Below are 16,694 nucleotides of genomic sequence, written 5' to 3' on the forward strand. Positions count from 1 at the left end.
TTGGGTAACAGTTGTTAAAAGTTGAATAAATTACACGTTAATCATCTCAGTCCTAAAACTCAAGGCAGAGCAAAGCACTGGGAATTGCTGCTGCTGGGAAGTTAAAAGAGCAGATTCATTTCTCACAGGTTGTTTTTTTAGAGTGTCTCTGTATTGGTTTCATTTCTTTTTGAGACAGTCTCGTTTTGTCGCCCGGGCTGGAATGCAGTGGCATGATCTCGGCTCAACCTCCGCCTCCTGGGTTCAAGCAATTCTCTGCCTCAGCCTCCCAAGTAGCTAGGATTACAGGGGCCTGACACCATGGCTGGCTAATTTTTTGTACTTTTAGTAGAGACAGGGTTTCACCATCTTAGCCAGGCTGGTCTTGAACTCCTGACCTTGTGATCTACCCACCTCGGCCTCCCAAAGTGCTGGGATTATAGGCGTGAGCCACCACACCCAGCCAGTTTCATTTCTTAAGGCTAAGTACTTGAGGTCCACTTCTGAAAGAAACTCAAACATTCTAGGTAAGGCTAAGTTAATTAGGTTCACCTGTATATATACAGGATCTATATCTCTGTATATTCACCTAGCTCTACAGGTCTCAATAGAAATACTGATAGTTACAGGCTTGATGATGGTTAAAATAAAAAAAAATTAAAATTGGCCTAAACTCACCAGTATGTGTACGGACGTGAGTTTTAAGGTGGTGGCTTGCTGCAAATGCTTTTCCACAGCCATCGTGATCGCACCTAAATTTGTTGTTTAAGGAAAGAGAAACAGGAGTCATTAGCTAATAGACCTTTATCCTGAACATCTCTTATAAATACAAACTAAAACAAATATTCAGAACACTAGGATCAGATTGATGACACCGGTTTTAGAGATGGGAATGATGAGAGGTCCTTAAAAAAGTAAGGTAGCATATCTGCAATCAGAGGGAACTGAGTGCCCAGGGTAAGTATTTCTTGTTCTACAGGTAAGGCCCACGCTGAGAGCCCTGACAACAGAAGTCTTTTGATGAATTACTTAACAGATCTCTATTGACAGTGACAGTCTGTACGAAAAATTTACTGCCAGTGGAACATTAGGAATATCAAGAGTGAGCAAAGTGGCTCTCAAATATGCACAGGGCTTGAAATATAACATTAGAACAAAATCAATCAGAAGACAGGCTCAAGTAACTTATCTATAATCTTGTGTGTTGAGATCTACTTCATTCTCTTTTACTGTCTTGATAACCAAAGCTAGAAGAAATCTTTCCCTCCTCAGAACTCCTAAGGCATTTCTTCACATTTCTTTTATGCCACCTCTCATTTCCAATCTTATTTTATCTCTGTGGATACATCTGCTATGTGTTCTCCTAGAGTGTAAACTACTTAAGCACAGGATCCACGTAGCTCTTTCTGTAGTTCCAGCACACAGCAGACATTCCTTAATTACTTATATGAATGAATGCATTTTCTTATAAACCAAAATATTTTCTTTAAATAGAAAGCTTCTCTAAAGCATGTTCATTTTTAATTACATATAATCATCATCATGTCTAAAGTCTTATTGAATATTCAAGAAAAATGCAGTTTTAATCATCATAAAAATAAATGCATGTGACTGGATAGAAATCAGAGTTCTCTCAGTAACCTATGGGGGAAAAAGAATAACCTAAGCTTCAGAGCATCCATCTGTAGAGTAACCAATTACAATCTAACTACTCTTGCCCTTAAAGGAATCATGACTTAGGAATCCATCTATAACTTAAAAAAACACAGTATGTATATTTTTTTCTGAGACATGGTCTCTCTCTGTTGCCCAGGCTGCAGTGCAGTGACATGACCATGACTCACTACAGCCTTGACCTCCCAGGCTCAAGCAATCCTCCCATCTCAGCCTCCTAAATCTCTGGGAACAAAGGCATGTGCCACCACTCCCAACTAATTTTAAAATTTTTTTGTAGACTTGGGGTCTCATTATGTTGCCCAGTCTGGTCTCAAATTCCTGGGCTCAAGTGATCCTCCCACCTCAGTCTCCCAAAGTGCTGGGATTACAGGCATAAGCCGCCACGCCCAGCCCACAATTCCATTTGATTGGCATCTAAGAGTTGACTGTCTCTGAAGACTTTACTTCTAAGTACCCTAATGAGATGAGTGGTTTGAGAAGGAACAGGTAGCATATTTAATGCTTTGAATATAACTGTGATATTCCCTGCCAAATTCAAAGACATTGTTTATTATTTTTATTTGAGACAGAGTCTCGCTCTGTTGCCTAGGCTGGAGTGCAATGGAATGATCTCAGCTCACTGCAACCTCCGTCTCTTGGTTTCCAGCAATTCTCCTGCCTCAGCCTCCAGAGTAGCTGGGATTACAGGTGTGGGCCACCACACCTGGCTAATTTTTGTATTTTTAGTAGAGACGGTGTTGCACCATGTTGGCCAGGCTGGTCTTGAACGCCTGACCTCAAGTGATCCGCCTGCCTCAGCCTCTCAAAGTGCTGGGATTACAGGCATGAGCCACCATGCCCAGCCTCAAAGACATTGTTTTATAGGCAGTTTTCTGCAATACATCTATCTATATTACATTTATTGGAAATCTTTACAAACTGATTATCTCATTAAAAATGTCATATAATCATCCCAAAGCTGGTTTTGAACACCTACTGAATGCCCAGAATCATGCTACATACTATGAGCAGAGAAGAAAGCAGATAATCCGAGTCCCTCCTTCAAGTTTATAGTACACAGTACATGTATCTATTAGATATACAAATGTTGACATATATGAATAAAAATGGATGCTCCTGTATGTTTGTGTATACACGAGATATTACAAAGCAATAACTTGAACAAGTAACAATGGCACCGCTAAGCTTAGCATTCCTACCTCTCATTTCCTCTCGTCTCCTCGCCCCCTCCCCTCCTTGATTCTCAGGTAGGTATCCCTCCTCTGGGCTCAAGGCACTTTGGGCATCTTGCAGCCTCAGATATTATCCACAAATTTGTGGTTCTTTGTCACCAAAGGTTCTTGAGAAGAAAGCCTGCTTCTGAGTATTTCTCTAGCACTAATAAAAGTATCTACCACATGAGTAAGTTTCAACAAATGCTTCTTGAAAATAAATGGAAAAAATGAGGCGGAAAGGCCATCACCCACAGAGTAAGGGTGTTCTTGGACTCCACCAGCACCCCTCTAATCTGCAGTGGTTGGTTATAGCTATCCTGGGGTGAGCTAACACTGCCAAAGAAAGCGCTAGTAAACGAAGTTTTCTTTCTCTCTTGAGAATTTTCAGAGTATATCAAGACCCCCAGCTGAAACCGGGTCAGTGACAAACAGAAAACAGCAAGACCTACCGAAATGGCTTTTCCCCTGTATGGGTTCGGATGTGCTTCCTCAGATCACTGAGTGTGGTGAAGTATTTGCTGCAGCCTTCAGATTCACAGTTAAACGTTTTCCCTGTGTGAAGCCTCTGATGTGCTTTCAGCCTGTAGAATATCCCAGAGAAATTCTCTTTGTCATAAAGTTCTTTTTTTCCCTTTTTTTTTTTTTTTTTGAGATGGAGTTTCGCTCTTGTCGCCTGGGCTGGAGTGCAATGACGCAATCTCGGCTTACTGCAATATCCACCTCCTGGGTTCTGGGTTCAAGCAATTCTCCTGCCTCAGCCTCCCCAGTACCTGGGATTACAGGTGCCCACCACCAGGCCCAGCTAATTTTTGTATTTTTAGTAGAGATGGGGTTTTACCATGTTGGCCAGGCTGGTCTTGAACTCCTGACCTCAGGTGATCGGCCCACCTTGGCCTCTCAAAGTACTGGGATCACAGGCATGAGCCACCACGCCCGGCCTCCCTTTGTTGTAAAGTTCTACACAGCCTCCCCATGCCAGCTTAATGTGCTTCAGGATCAAGTGTGTAAGAATTCTATACCCATAACATATTAGTATCCAACATATTTTGCCCCAAAAGAAATTCAGAGAATAGCATAGTGGTATGAGTGTTAACTCTGGAGACAGACTTCCTGGAATTCAAATCCTGGCCCCAGATCCTGCTTGGCTGGGGAACCTTGAGCTAGTTATAGAACCCCTCTGTGCTCCCATTTACTTACCAGCTGTTGTGGGGATCAGCACTTAAAATCATGCCTAGCACACAATGAGTACTTTTTAAGTGTTAGCTATTGTTATTTCTGTCACTTTATACTCAATATTGAAGACTATAAGTCTCCTGATACAAATGTGGAAAAGAGAATTGGCTACTGAATGGGCCACTTCCCATTTCTCAGGATAGAAAAGTCCTTCAAGGTGAGGTAGGAAAGAAGACTACAGAAGCCTTACTACAAAGATCCTGAGCCAAGGGGAGATAGTACTCTATGTCAAGCACTAAAATGCCCAGGCCAGAATGCTGCTCCATGAGATGCAAATCTAAACATAAATGTACTGTCACTCCTAACCAGCCCAAGACATGTCCAACTTTAAGTAACAAGTTTCTCTAATGCATTTTTAAAATTTTTTCTTTCATTTTCTGAGATCCGGCAGAAATGAATTTTACACAGTTGAACATAGCTGTGCTCTTTTAAAGCCCTGAAAGTGAACAACTCTCCTCTGAAAGGCGAAAGAGCTCTGTAGTCACAACGAGGTCAAGGTCAGAGGCTGGCAGAGCAATGGAGACGAGGCTGACCTGTACAGTGTGTTGAATGCCTTTTCACAGCCCTGCACGTCGCACTCAAATGGCTTCTCCTTCGTGTGCACTCGCACATGGATCCTGAGGCTGTAAGAGGTAAGGAAGGCCTTGCCACAGCCCTCCTGATTACAGACAAAGGTGTACTCTCCTCGGTGAGTCTTCTGGTGGGTTCGAAGGTTGCCTGCTGTGCTGTAGGTGCGGGGACAGCCCTCAAAGGTACATTGGTACCGCTTTACCTGGCAGACAGAAGACACTTCATCAACAGGACAAAAAAGCTGCCCAGGGCTTAACTCCCCAACCCAGAGCTCCGCTCCCAAGACGCGTGGACAATACAAATGGGTTTTCATTATAAACACAGAAGACCAGCCTCTAGCAGCAAAGTGGCAAAACCTTATTATTGATCAAATCATACCTGGACAACACATAATGATTTATGGGGAAGAAATCAGTCTATATGTACGTGAATATTCTAAATGAATACAAGAGTGTTTTTAGACTCTATATACACCTATCTGCTAAAAGTACATTATACTGTTACAGCTACCTGTATTCAAATAAAATCTTAACTTTAAGGCTTGACTAAACACCTTGACCTCTAGTACTACAATTTGATTGGAATTGATCAATACTAAATTGAGTCTAAAACATCTTGAAATTTACATACTTAATCATCAAACAGTATTTCCCTAGATTATTTCCAATGCATATTTTCAAACCTACAAAATGACAACTAAGTATTGCAAATTTCTTGGAATATTTGGGGTGGTGTAATAATTCTCAAACTACCAGCCTCTTGCTTCCTTTCACCATCAAACTTCTTGAAAGGGGAATCAATTCTTCACCTCATGGTAGAAGGTTAAGGGGAAAAAAAGAGAGCTGCTTCTCTGACAAATACCAAATAGCCAATGACTCTAATGCAGCGGACGGCCTGGAGGGCCTCGAATGGGAGGCCCAGCAGCTTCCTCAGAGGCTTTGTTTGACAGAGATATGTGGTCCAGGGTCATGGCCGTGGGTGGGCTGGAGCCAGGGCTGAGGCCACGGAGCTCTCAGAGGCAAGGCTGAGAACAAGGAGTGGATGCCCATCACCAAGCTGGGCTGCCTAGTCCAGGACATGAAGATCAAGTCCCTGAAGGAGATCTAGCTCTTCTCCCTGCCCATCAAGGAGTCGGAGATCATTGACTGTTTGCTGGGGTCACTTCTCAAGAATGAGGTTTTGAAGACTACACCTCTGCAAAAGCAGACCTGCACTGGCCAGCACACCAGGTTCAAGGCCATTGGGGACTACAGGGGCCACGTCGGTCTGGATGTTCAGTGCTCCAAGGAGGTTGCCAATGTCATCCAAGGGCCCATGATCCTGGCCAAGCTCTCTACTGTCCCTATGTGGAGAGGCCACTGAGGGAACAAGATCAGCAAGCCCCATGCTGTCCCTTGCAAGGTGACAGGCTGTTGTGGCTCTGTGCTGGTGCGCCTTATCCCTCCCCCACCCCACTCCAGGCACTGGCATCATCTTGACCCCTATGCCCAGGAAACTGCTGCTGATGGCTGGTACTGAGAACTGCTACACCTCAGCCAGGGGCTGCACTGCCATCCTGGACAAAGCCACCCTTCAGGCCACCTCTAAGACCTACAGCTACCTGACCCCTGATCTCTGGAAAGAGACTGTATTCACTAAGTCTCCCTATCAGGAATTCACTGACCATTTCACCAGTCTCTGTGCAGAGGACTCAGGCTGTAACTGTGGCTATAACATAAGGATTTTACACAAGAAGAATAAAGTAAATTGAGCCTGTTTAAAAAAAAAGAAGAAGAAGAAGGCTGAGTGTGGTGGCTCATGCTTGTAATCTCATCACTTGGGGAGACCAAAGCAGGAGGATCACTTCAGACCAGGAGTTCGAGACCACCTTGTAACACAGCAAGACCCCGTCTCTACCAAAAACAAACAAACAAAACCACAAAATCAGCCGAGCATGGTAACACACAGCTATAGTCCCAGCTATTTGGGAAACTGAGGTAAGATCGCTTGAGCCCAGGAGTTCAAGGTTACAATGAGCTATGATTGCTACTGCACTCCAGTCTAGCAGACAGAACCAGACCCAGCCTCAAGAAAGAAAAAAGGGGGGGAAGAAAAAGTAGATAAACAATAATAGCAATAAGAATATTAATAAAGAAAATACCAGCTTGGGCAACATGGTAAAACCCGATCTCTACAAAAAATACAAAAGTTAGCCAGGTGTGGTGGCACATGCCTATAGTCCCAGTACTTAGGAGGCTGAGAAGATCACTTGAGTCTGGGAGGCTGAGGCTGCAGTGAGCTGTGATCATACCACTGCACTCCAGCCTAGGTTACAGAAAAAAATAAATAATATTTTGGGCTGGATGATTTAGAAAAGAAAGGAAAAAAGAAAAAGAATTTTTAAGGCCAGGCGCGGTGGCTCAAGTCTGTAATCCCAGCACTTTGGGAGGCCAAGGCGGGTGGATCACGAGGTCAAGAGATCGAGACCATCCTGGTAAACATGGTGAAACCCTGTCTCTACTAATACAAAAAATTAGCTGGGCATGGTGGCACGTGCCTGTAATTGCAGCTACTCAGGAGGCTGAGGCAGGAGAATTGCCTGAACCCAGGAGGCGGAGGTTGCAGTGAGCCGAGATTGCGCCATTGCACTCCAGCCTGGGTAACAAGAGCGAAACTCCGTCTCAAAAAAAAAAAAGAATTTTTAAAAATTAAAAAAAAAAAAAGGCAGTTGACATGTGTGCCTCCATTTCTGTCAGTGCCCATGTATTTCTTAACCAGATGGCAAGGTGGTTTCACTGTATGAAATTATGCTCTTAACTTCCTGGTAGTCAAACTCTTTCATCCTTCCCTATTTTCCTTACTATTCACAAACATATCTCATTGATGATGCCCTCAGTGTCTGAAAACTTGTCCTTCACAACACAGTAATGCCTTAGGGTACTCTTTAACTCCTCTGAGACACTTCTTTCCCTTACCTCTAAGTGTAGGTGTATTCCAAACTTTGTCTCTCATCTCCCAAACATTCCCTATACCTATACTGATGCAGTAGGAGAAGCATTAGACTTGGCAGCAGAAGGCTCAATTCTGGTACTTTTGTTCAACATAATTTTTTTTTTTTTTTTGAGACAGAGTTTCACTCTTGTTGCCTAGGCTAAAGTGCAATGGTGCCATCTCGGCTCACTGCAACCTCTGCCTCCCAGGTTCAAGTGATTCTCGTCCCTCAGTCTCCCGAGTAGCTGGGATTACAGGTATGACACCATACCCAGCTAATTTTTGTATTTTTAGTAGAGACGGGGTTTCACCATGTTGGCCAGGCTGGTCTCAAACGCCTGACCTCAGGTGATCTGGCTCCTTGGCCTCCCAAAGTGCTGGGATTACAGGTGTGACCCACCACACCCAGCCTCAACATAATTCTTGAGCAAACAATTTTAGTTCTCTGAGTTTCAGCTTCTTTATTTCTAAAATGCAAATATGCATGCCTGCCCTGCTTGTCTCACAGTGCTTTTGGGTGGAACAAAAATAGATAAAGCATTTGTGAAAATACTTTGTGAATTATTTGATGCCATACAATATCAAGGTGTTAGTATTATCTACTCATTAGCTTTAACCAACATCTTCATGTGCATAAATCTTTAATCCCAATCTTTCTTCAAAGCCTTAGTCCATATATCCAACTACGCTACTACTATTTTAATATTCAACAGTTACTGAATAACTATGTCCCAGGCAACATGCTAGATACCATGGATAAAAAAGTAAACACGACAAAAGTCTCTGCCTTTAAAGAACAGCACTTGTAAGGAAATGAACATGTGTAGCAATCATGATACACTGTGCTAAGCTCTACAGCAAGATACACGCACAAGGTACTTGGAGAACAGGAAAAAGGAAACATCTAACCCCTCACAGAGTAGAAATCAGTGAAGGTTGAGAAGCTGAGGTATTCTCTCTGAATTGAGGACATTTTTTGCCTGTCTGTTTTTTAAGGATTAGCTGGAAAGGTGCTCCTCAGGTCAACCAGGAAGAAAAGGGCCTCCCAGAAAGAGGGAACAGCGTGGAACTACATAGAGAGATGAGTACATGTGCTGGTATCGTGAAACCACAAACATCTGCAGTATGTAAGAGATCGGAAGAAGAGTCTAGAAAAATAAGGCAAGGCCTCCTTAGATAAGCTATGGAGTGAGGAATAGAACAGTGGGGAGGTTTTAACCAAGATAGCAACACAATCAGATTTGAGTTTAGGAGAGATCATTCTGGTATCCTTGTGGTGAATGGACTGGAAGAGTAAGAGAGTAGAAGAGACAGAAATTAAGAGAAGAGGAACAACAGTCTGGTAGACAGACAAAAGGAGCTTGAACAAGGGAAGTGACAGTGAACATCCTGAGGTGAATTCCAGAGAAATTAAGTGGAGAGAAACGATGGGCTGTAGTAACAACTGGATGCTGAGGAGTGGAAGGGGTGGAGTGGAGGCAAAGCTAAGATCAACCCCAAGACTATGGACTTCATGATTAGATAGATGGTACACTACCAATGTGGGGCTGGATGGGGGTTGGGGAAAGATGATGAGTTGGGCTGGAGGTGCTGCTAGGACTTCCGGGTGGAAATGTCTGGGAGGCAGTCGGACAAACACGCTGCAAGCTAAAAAGAAAGTCTGTGGCAGGAGCCACTGGCACACAGTTAATAGTCGACTTTAGCTATATAATAAAGCAAGCTCAGGCTCAAGTCCCAACTCTGCCACTTACTATGTAACTTTAGGAAAATTACTTAAACTCACTAAGCTTCAATTTCCTTATTTATACTATGCAGGAAACAAAACGATCTTTTTAGGGTTGTTGCAAGGGTTAGGAATAAATGTGTAAAGCATTTTAATACAGTGGCTGGCACATAGTAGGTACTCAATAAAATAATAACTCTCTTAAGAAGACAAAGGATAGACCTCTAAAAGTCACCAACATGTAAGGTACTGGTAAAAGAAGAGAGGCCCTTGGCCAGTGAGTGGGAGAAAGGGCTGGGGAAGTAGGAAGAGAAACCAAGAAGAACGATGTCACTGAAGCTAAAGGAAAAAGGGTATCAAGGAAAAGGAATGATCAAAATGTTAAATGTCAGAGAAAACAAGGAAGATAAATGGGAAGTGACTGGATCCAGCAGCTAGGATTTCACTAATGACAGCAAGACTAGTTTCAGCAGACTTCTGGGGTCAGGGTCCGGATTCAGGTGACCGAGTGAAAGGTGAACTGGAGGCAGAGGCTAGAGATGAATTACAGCAGCACAAGTGAACTTCTGAGTTGATAAAGTTTTTCTGTTTTTGTTTTTGAGACAGAGTCTTTGTTGCCTAGGCTGGAGTGCAGTGGTATGCTCACAGCTCACTGTAACATCAAACTCCTAGGTTCAAATGGTCCTCCCTCCTCAGCCTCCATAGGAGCTGGGTCTACAGGCACATGCCACCACACCCAGCTAATTTTTAAATTTTTGCTATGTTGCCCAGGTTGGTCTGGAACTCCTGGCCCCAAGCGATCCTCCCACCTTGGCCTCCCAAAGCGATGGGACTACAGGCTTGAGTCACCACTCCTGGTCTGGTTTTTTTTTTTTTAAAGTAAGTTAGTTTTGAACATATTTGGAGGCAGAAAAGTCCTGGAAGAAGGAGAAGCTGAGGATTTAAGGAGGAAAATAAAGAAGAGAAAGATTCGAAACCCCAGGAGGAGGGAAAAGCCTCAGGTAGGAGAGGGACATTTAGTTTCAGAAAAGAGAGCTAAGGACCGGGCACGGTGGCTCACGCCTGTACCCAGCACTGTGGGAGGCTGAGGCGGGTGGATCACGAGGTCAGGAGATCGAGACCATCCTGGCTAACATGGTGAAACCCCATCTCTGCTATAAATACAAAAAATTAGCTGGGCATGGTGGCGCAGGCCTGTAGTCCCAGCTACTCTGGAGGCTGAGGCAAGAGAATCACTTGAACCTGGGAGGCGGAGGTTGCAGTGAGCCGAGGCTGCAATGAGCCGTGGTTGTGCCACTGTACTCCAGCCTGGGTGACAGAGTGAGACTCCATCTTAAAAAAAAAAAAAAAAAGAAAAGAAAAGAGATTTGAGATGAGTGTGACTCAAGGATAAACAAAGTTTTCTGTAAAGGGCTAAACAAAAAATAGTTTAGGCTTTGTAGGCCTTATGGTCTGTCACTTCTCACCTCTGCATGCTGAAGGAGCAACAGACAATACGTAAATGAACCAGCAAGACTCTGTTTCAAAACTGTTATTTATGGACACTGAAATCTGAATTTCATATATCATGATGTACTCCTCTTCTGATTTTAAAAAAAATCATTTAAAAATGTAAAAACCATTCTTAGCTCAAGGGCTGTAGAAAAACAAGTAACCGGATGGATTTGGCCTGTGGGCCACCGTTTGCTAACCTCTAAAACCTGTGTGGGTAGGGTAGTAAGGAGGGCCCCTATTCCTCCTGTCTCTCCTCCCACCCCTCTCCCATCTGCCCAACCCCCATATGATCTTGCATAAGTCTTTAGGTTCCTTAGTCAAGTGCTCTCACCTGTTAACTGTGTTCTTTCCACACAGGAGAAGCTCCATAAATATTTGTTAAACTGAATTCCTTATTGAACCACTAATCCAGGCATTCTTCTCATGTCTCAGTGCCTAGTTCTAAAGTCATTTGTTGCCAGATTAAGTCTAAAACCGTTTTCCACACACGCCATCTCTCTGCTCAAATGATAAAGTCCCAATTCCTTAGCCTGACATTCAAGGATCTTTCCAGGGCTGCTTCTGTCTTCTATCTATTGCTCGGTAAGCAGCCAAACAGAAGGTTCTGTCTAGGCTTCTAAACAACAGTATACTCTTACCCATTTGCAAAACTGAATTCCTACTTCCCTGGCTTTGTTCTCTGCTTTTCCTCTACTGGAAATGCCTAGTTCCTTTCTTCTCTGCTTTTCTGAGTCCTTCTCTTCCTTTAATGCAAGCCTCAGGAACTCCAAGCTCCTCCATAATCACTCTATGTCTACGTTGACAGTGCCCTTCTCCCAATGCCAATAATATTTACTGTACCACTCATTTGACACGTATATTGTTAATTATCCTCTCATGTATATATTCTGACTTCCCACTGAGACTAAAAACCTCTTTGGTGCTGCCAGATAGAGAATTCAAAATAATCACTCACCACGAAGGAGAACCGGGACTGTGGATGCTGCGATAAAGGAGCCTGCATGTCTCAATCATAAAGCTGCATTGTTGTACAATGGTGAATGATAAGAGCAGCATTTCATTCTTAAGATGCTACAGCTGTTGATAACTTTATAAGTAACTGCAATAAATAATTAACTACCCCTCCTGCCTCCCTGCCCTGCCAAACTCTACTCCCAACCAGGTTTTTTTACTTGCACAATTCAAGCTTCCACTAAATGATCCTTCTAGGAACTCTTCCTGATTGATCCTTACTTCCATCCAAACTTACATCCCAAAAGGTATCCTAATTATAGGTTTTCACGGCTTCCTGTAAGCACGATACAATTAAGATGCAATAATTATGTGATTAAACCATTTACATAATTATCTTTCATGGCTAGGCACAACAGTATCTGAAAAACAACAAGCACTAAATAAATATTTGTCCAATTAAATGAGTGAATAGCTACTTCCCAGCTGGACTGTAGAGGATCAGTGGACATGAGACCATGTTTATCCTGTGAACTGACACAACTTCTGGGACTAGCCTTGTGGAGAAGTGGCATTTGGTTTATAGTTTTTGAATGAATGAACAAATGAAGAAAACCAGTGGGATTGAAAAGGTAGTAGTGACAAGGACAAGTGACATGTGACAAAGGAGTAGTTTCAAGGAGAATGGTCAGGTAGGTTAAATGTAGCAGAGATGCTGGTAAAACACCTCTTGGATTTAGTTGACTCACAAAGTCATAATTGCCTCAGCACAACTAGCTTCACTGGAGTGGTGGGAACAGAAGTCAGAATGTGAGACAATAAATATCAACTACACTTTCCAGAAACTTCACTGAGGAGAGAGAGAGAGAGAGAGGGATATAGCAAGTTAGGAAAGGACACAGACTGGGTAAATTATTTGTTTTATTTATTTTTATGTCTTTATTGAATAGATGGAGTTTCTCTGTGTCAGAGGCTGAATGCAGTAGCATGATCTCTGCTCACTAGAGCCTCAATTACCTGGGCTCAAGCAGTCTTCCCACTTCAGCCTCTTGAGTAGCTGGGACTACAGGTACATACCACCATGTCTGGCTAATTTTTGTATTTTCTGTAGAGATGGGGTCTCACTTTGTCAGGCCAGGCTGGTCTGGAACTCCTGGCCTCAAATACATTTTTCGCCTCAGCCTCCCAAAGTGTTGGAATTACAGGCATGAGCCACCACACCCAGCCTGAAAATATTTGTATTTAAAAGTGGAGGATTCAGCATTGACACTGGAGGAAGAAAAAAAAACTTTTTAAGCAACAAAAAAAGAAAAAAAAAGTGGGGGATCACACCTGTAATCCCAGCACTTTGGGAGGCCAAGGCAGGTGGATCACGAGGTCAGGAGTTCGAGACCAGCCTGGCCAAATATGGTGAAACCCCATCTCTAGCAAAAACAGAAAAATTAGCCAGGCATGGTGGTGCATGCCTGTAGTCCCAGCTACTCGGGAGGTTGAGGCAGAAGAATCACTTGAACTTGGGAAATGGAGGTTGCAGTGAGCCAAGATCGTGCCACTGCACTCCAGCCTGGGCGACAGAGTGGGACTCCATCTCAAAAAAATAAATAAAAAATAAAAATGGGCAAGACAGTTGACTGTCAGAGTAAATGCCTGCTCCCCCGATAAACTGCTGAATAAATGAGTAATCTCTCGCCTCATTTGGAGGGAGAAGTCACTATTCTGTGTCTTTCAGAATCATTTCAAAATAGCACAAAATTTCACAAAAAGGGAAAACTAAACCTCCTCAAACTGGATCAGAACAGGAAGTTGCAAAAACCATGTAGGTTTTCATGGTTACATACAGGAGGTATTGCAACATTTGGAACATTTCAGTACAACTAAGGTTTATCATTCATATATCCTAAAAATTATGTTTCAGAAATTATACTGTCCTGGGTGCTAGGAATACAAAAAAATATATATATATATATTGTCCCTGCTCTCAAAGAGCTCAAAGTCAAAAGGAGAATCAGACAAGAACAATATGGTTTTAGAAGTTGTACTGATAATAGATATCCAGCATACTATGGGAATTTATCAAAGAAACATCTAACTTAGACTTCAATGACTTAGAAAGGTTTCTTGAAGGAGGTGATCCCCAACCTGAATTTAAAGACATGAGGGGCTGGGTGACGGAGTGAGATCCCATTAAAAAAAAAAAAAAGATGAGTAAGTAGAAGACTAAAGGAAAAAAAAAGGATCTGCTGAGATGTACTTTAACACACAAAATAAATAAAAAAATAAATATTTTAAAAAAGGAATGAGAATATCTATAATGTGAACATAATGTCACCAAAGAGTCCATTAAAAAAAAAAAAAGTTCCTCCAAAAGAGCTTCAGGCTCTAAGCATGACTTTAATTTTCCTGAATGGCCTCAGATGGCTGTCAATTGCCCTGTTAGGGAACATGGAGGGAGCACAGGTTAAGGTTCACGAAGGATAGTGTCTCATGCTAGTAATGGGCACAAAATAGGAGCTTTCAGAGAACTGATGCTGATTTACAAGTGTTCTGAGCAGTTCTAGAATACAAAAATACCTAACAAAGATGACTGCCTTGTTAAGGTAACAGAATCAGAGAAGACAGGTAACTGAGATAAGCAAAAGTGAGAAAATTAAACGCTATGACCCCAGAAGGCAAAAGCTTTAAAAAATTAGGAAAAGAAAAAAGCCAATGCCTATGGAAAGAAAAAACAAAAACAAAGAAAAAAGGCTGGGTTTTTCCTGAAGGAAAATAAAGTGAAAGTGAGAAGTAGATTTTATACACATTTACAGCCCCTACTCCATAAGGAAAGAGAGTTCCTGCTTCTGAGCACCTAGCACATGAACACTCTTATAAATAAATGACTGGCCTGCCTGTTAAGGCTGTAGAAACTGCCCTTTCCTCCCCATCACTAGGGACTTCCCTTCCCTCTCCCTGTGTCTGACTATGTTCCCCACATTGGCACTGGTATTATTTCTTCTCCATAATGGATAACCAAAAACCTCAGAAATATAAGAACCCTGAAGACCTCATTTTAACAGGCCTCCCATCCCCTACCATGAGAGCTGACTTCATCCAGCTGTCCCCACACCTCAAACCTTTACCCTTACAAAACAAATGCTGCTGTCTCTTCATTTCTTAGCCCTTTTCACAGCCAAGAGGTCTGTGCCTGATTCTTTTATCTTTGCAAAAGTTATGCATGATGGCAGGAAGCATAGGCTTTGGCATCCATAAAGTCCTCAGTTCAAATCTTGGGTCTACCATTTGCTAATTGTGTGTTTCTAAGCCTCAGGTTGTCATCTGTACAATGGGGGCTGATAGTATCTATGTTATAGGATTGTTATGAAAATTAAATACAAAACTATATTAAAGCCCATAACATAGTGATTGGTACGTAGCAAGTAGTCAACAGATGCCAGCCATCTCCTTCTCTCCACCACCATTGCCAGCATAAGAAAAGTCCTCATTCTTTGAGAGCCATCAACTCTGCCTGGTGTCCCAAATGCCCACCATGGAAATAACTTTCAGTGGCCTGATACTAAGTCAAAGGAAGCCAAGCATAAAAGAGCGGAGTGGCAAGAGCTGGTATCTATAGGACACCTGCAGGGGACTGCAACCAGGTTCTCACTTTAAAACACTGTTGTGGCCAGGCACAGTGGCTCACGCCTGTAATCCCAGCACTTTGGGAGGCTGAGGAGGGTAGATCATGAGGTCAGGAGTTCAAGACCAGTCTGACCAATATGGTGAAACCCTGTCTCTCCTAAAAATACAAAAATTAGCCAGGCTAATTCCAGCTACTAGAGAGGCTGAAGCAGGAGAATTGCTTGAACCCAGGAGGCAGAGGTTGCAGTGAGCCAAGATCATGCCACTGCACTCCAACCTGGGCAACAGAGTGAGACTCCGTCTCAAAAAAAAAAAACGAAAAAAACAAAAAAAACACTGTTGTATGGGCTGGTAAGGTGGCTCATGCCTATAAGTGCTCACCCAGCATTTGGGAGGCTGAACTGGGAGGACTGCTTGAGCCGGTGAGGTCAAGGCTGAGCCGTGATCACACCACTGCACTCAGCCTGGGTGACCGAGTGAGACTCTGTCTCAAGAAATTAAAATCAATAAATAAAACACAGTTATAAATGGTTTACATTCCATGGCAGTATTAATGCAACAGTTCAGTTAATTAGGGGTTACCAAGATTTCTATGGGATATCCTGGAACCTAATCACAATTTATATATAACCTTGTCTCAAGGAGAAAACACCTCCCAAAGAGTTCCTAACAAAGAACATTTTTATTTATTTATTTATTTTGAGACAGAGTCTCGCACTGTGGCCCAGGCTGTAGTGAGTGCAGTGGTACGATCTCGGCTCACTGCAATCTCTGCCTCCTGATTCAAGCAATTCTCCTGCCTCAGCCTCCTGAGTAGCTGGGACTACAGGTATGCACCACCATGCCCAGCTAATTTTTTTGCATTTTTAGTAAAGACGGGGTTTCACCATGTTGGCCAGGATGGTCTCGATCTTCTGACCTCGTGATCTGCCCACCTGGGCCTCCCGAAGCGCTGGGATTACAGGCATGAGGCACTGTGCCAGGCCAAAAAGAACATTTTAACCTCTTCTTAAACTGGACATTACCTCCTCACCTCCTTCAAGAACCTATGAGGCCTATGAGGAAAAGAAAGCAAATGAACATTCACTGAACAACCATGATGCAACAGACACTATGCTAAATGTTTCACACATATACTATTATATATTTACATATGAATAAATCTCATTTAATCTTCACAAGATGCAATGGGTTATTTTTATTTCAATTTTATAAAAAGGAAACAGAGCAGCTTGTCCGAGGCCACATAGCTAGTATGCAACAGA

General features: G+C 42.8%; 1 protein-coding gene across 1 annotated transcript in view; it reads right to left on the reverse strand.

Moving 5' to 3' along the window:
* The window catches only part of MTF1 (metal regulatory transcription factor 1), a 54,234-nt gene that overhangs the window by 25,121 nt on the left and 12,419 nt on the right, over positions 1–16,694 (reverse strand). Inside the window, exons 3-5 of the mRNA XM_012439134.3 lie at positions 4,637–4,875; positions 3,320–3,451; positions 658–731 (exon numbers count right to left, since the gene is read on the reverse strand). Coding sequence (XP_012294557.1) covers positions 658–731; positions 3,320–3,451; positions 4,637–4,875 — 445 coding nt within the window. The remainder of the gene's footprint in view (positions 1–657; positions 732–3,319; positions 3,452–4,636; positions 4,876–16,694) is intronic.

Source organism: Aotus nancymaae, unplaced genomic scaffold, assembly GCF_030222135.1.
Source record: "Aotus nancymaae isolate 86718 unplaced genomic scaffold, 86718_ANA_hifiasm-v0.15.2.pri h1tg000007l, whole genome shotgun sequence".
NCBI lineage: Eukaryota > Metazoa > Chordata > Mammalia > Primates > Aotidae > Aotus > Aotus nancymaae.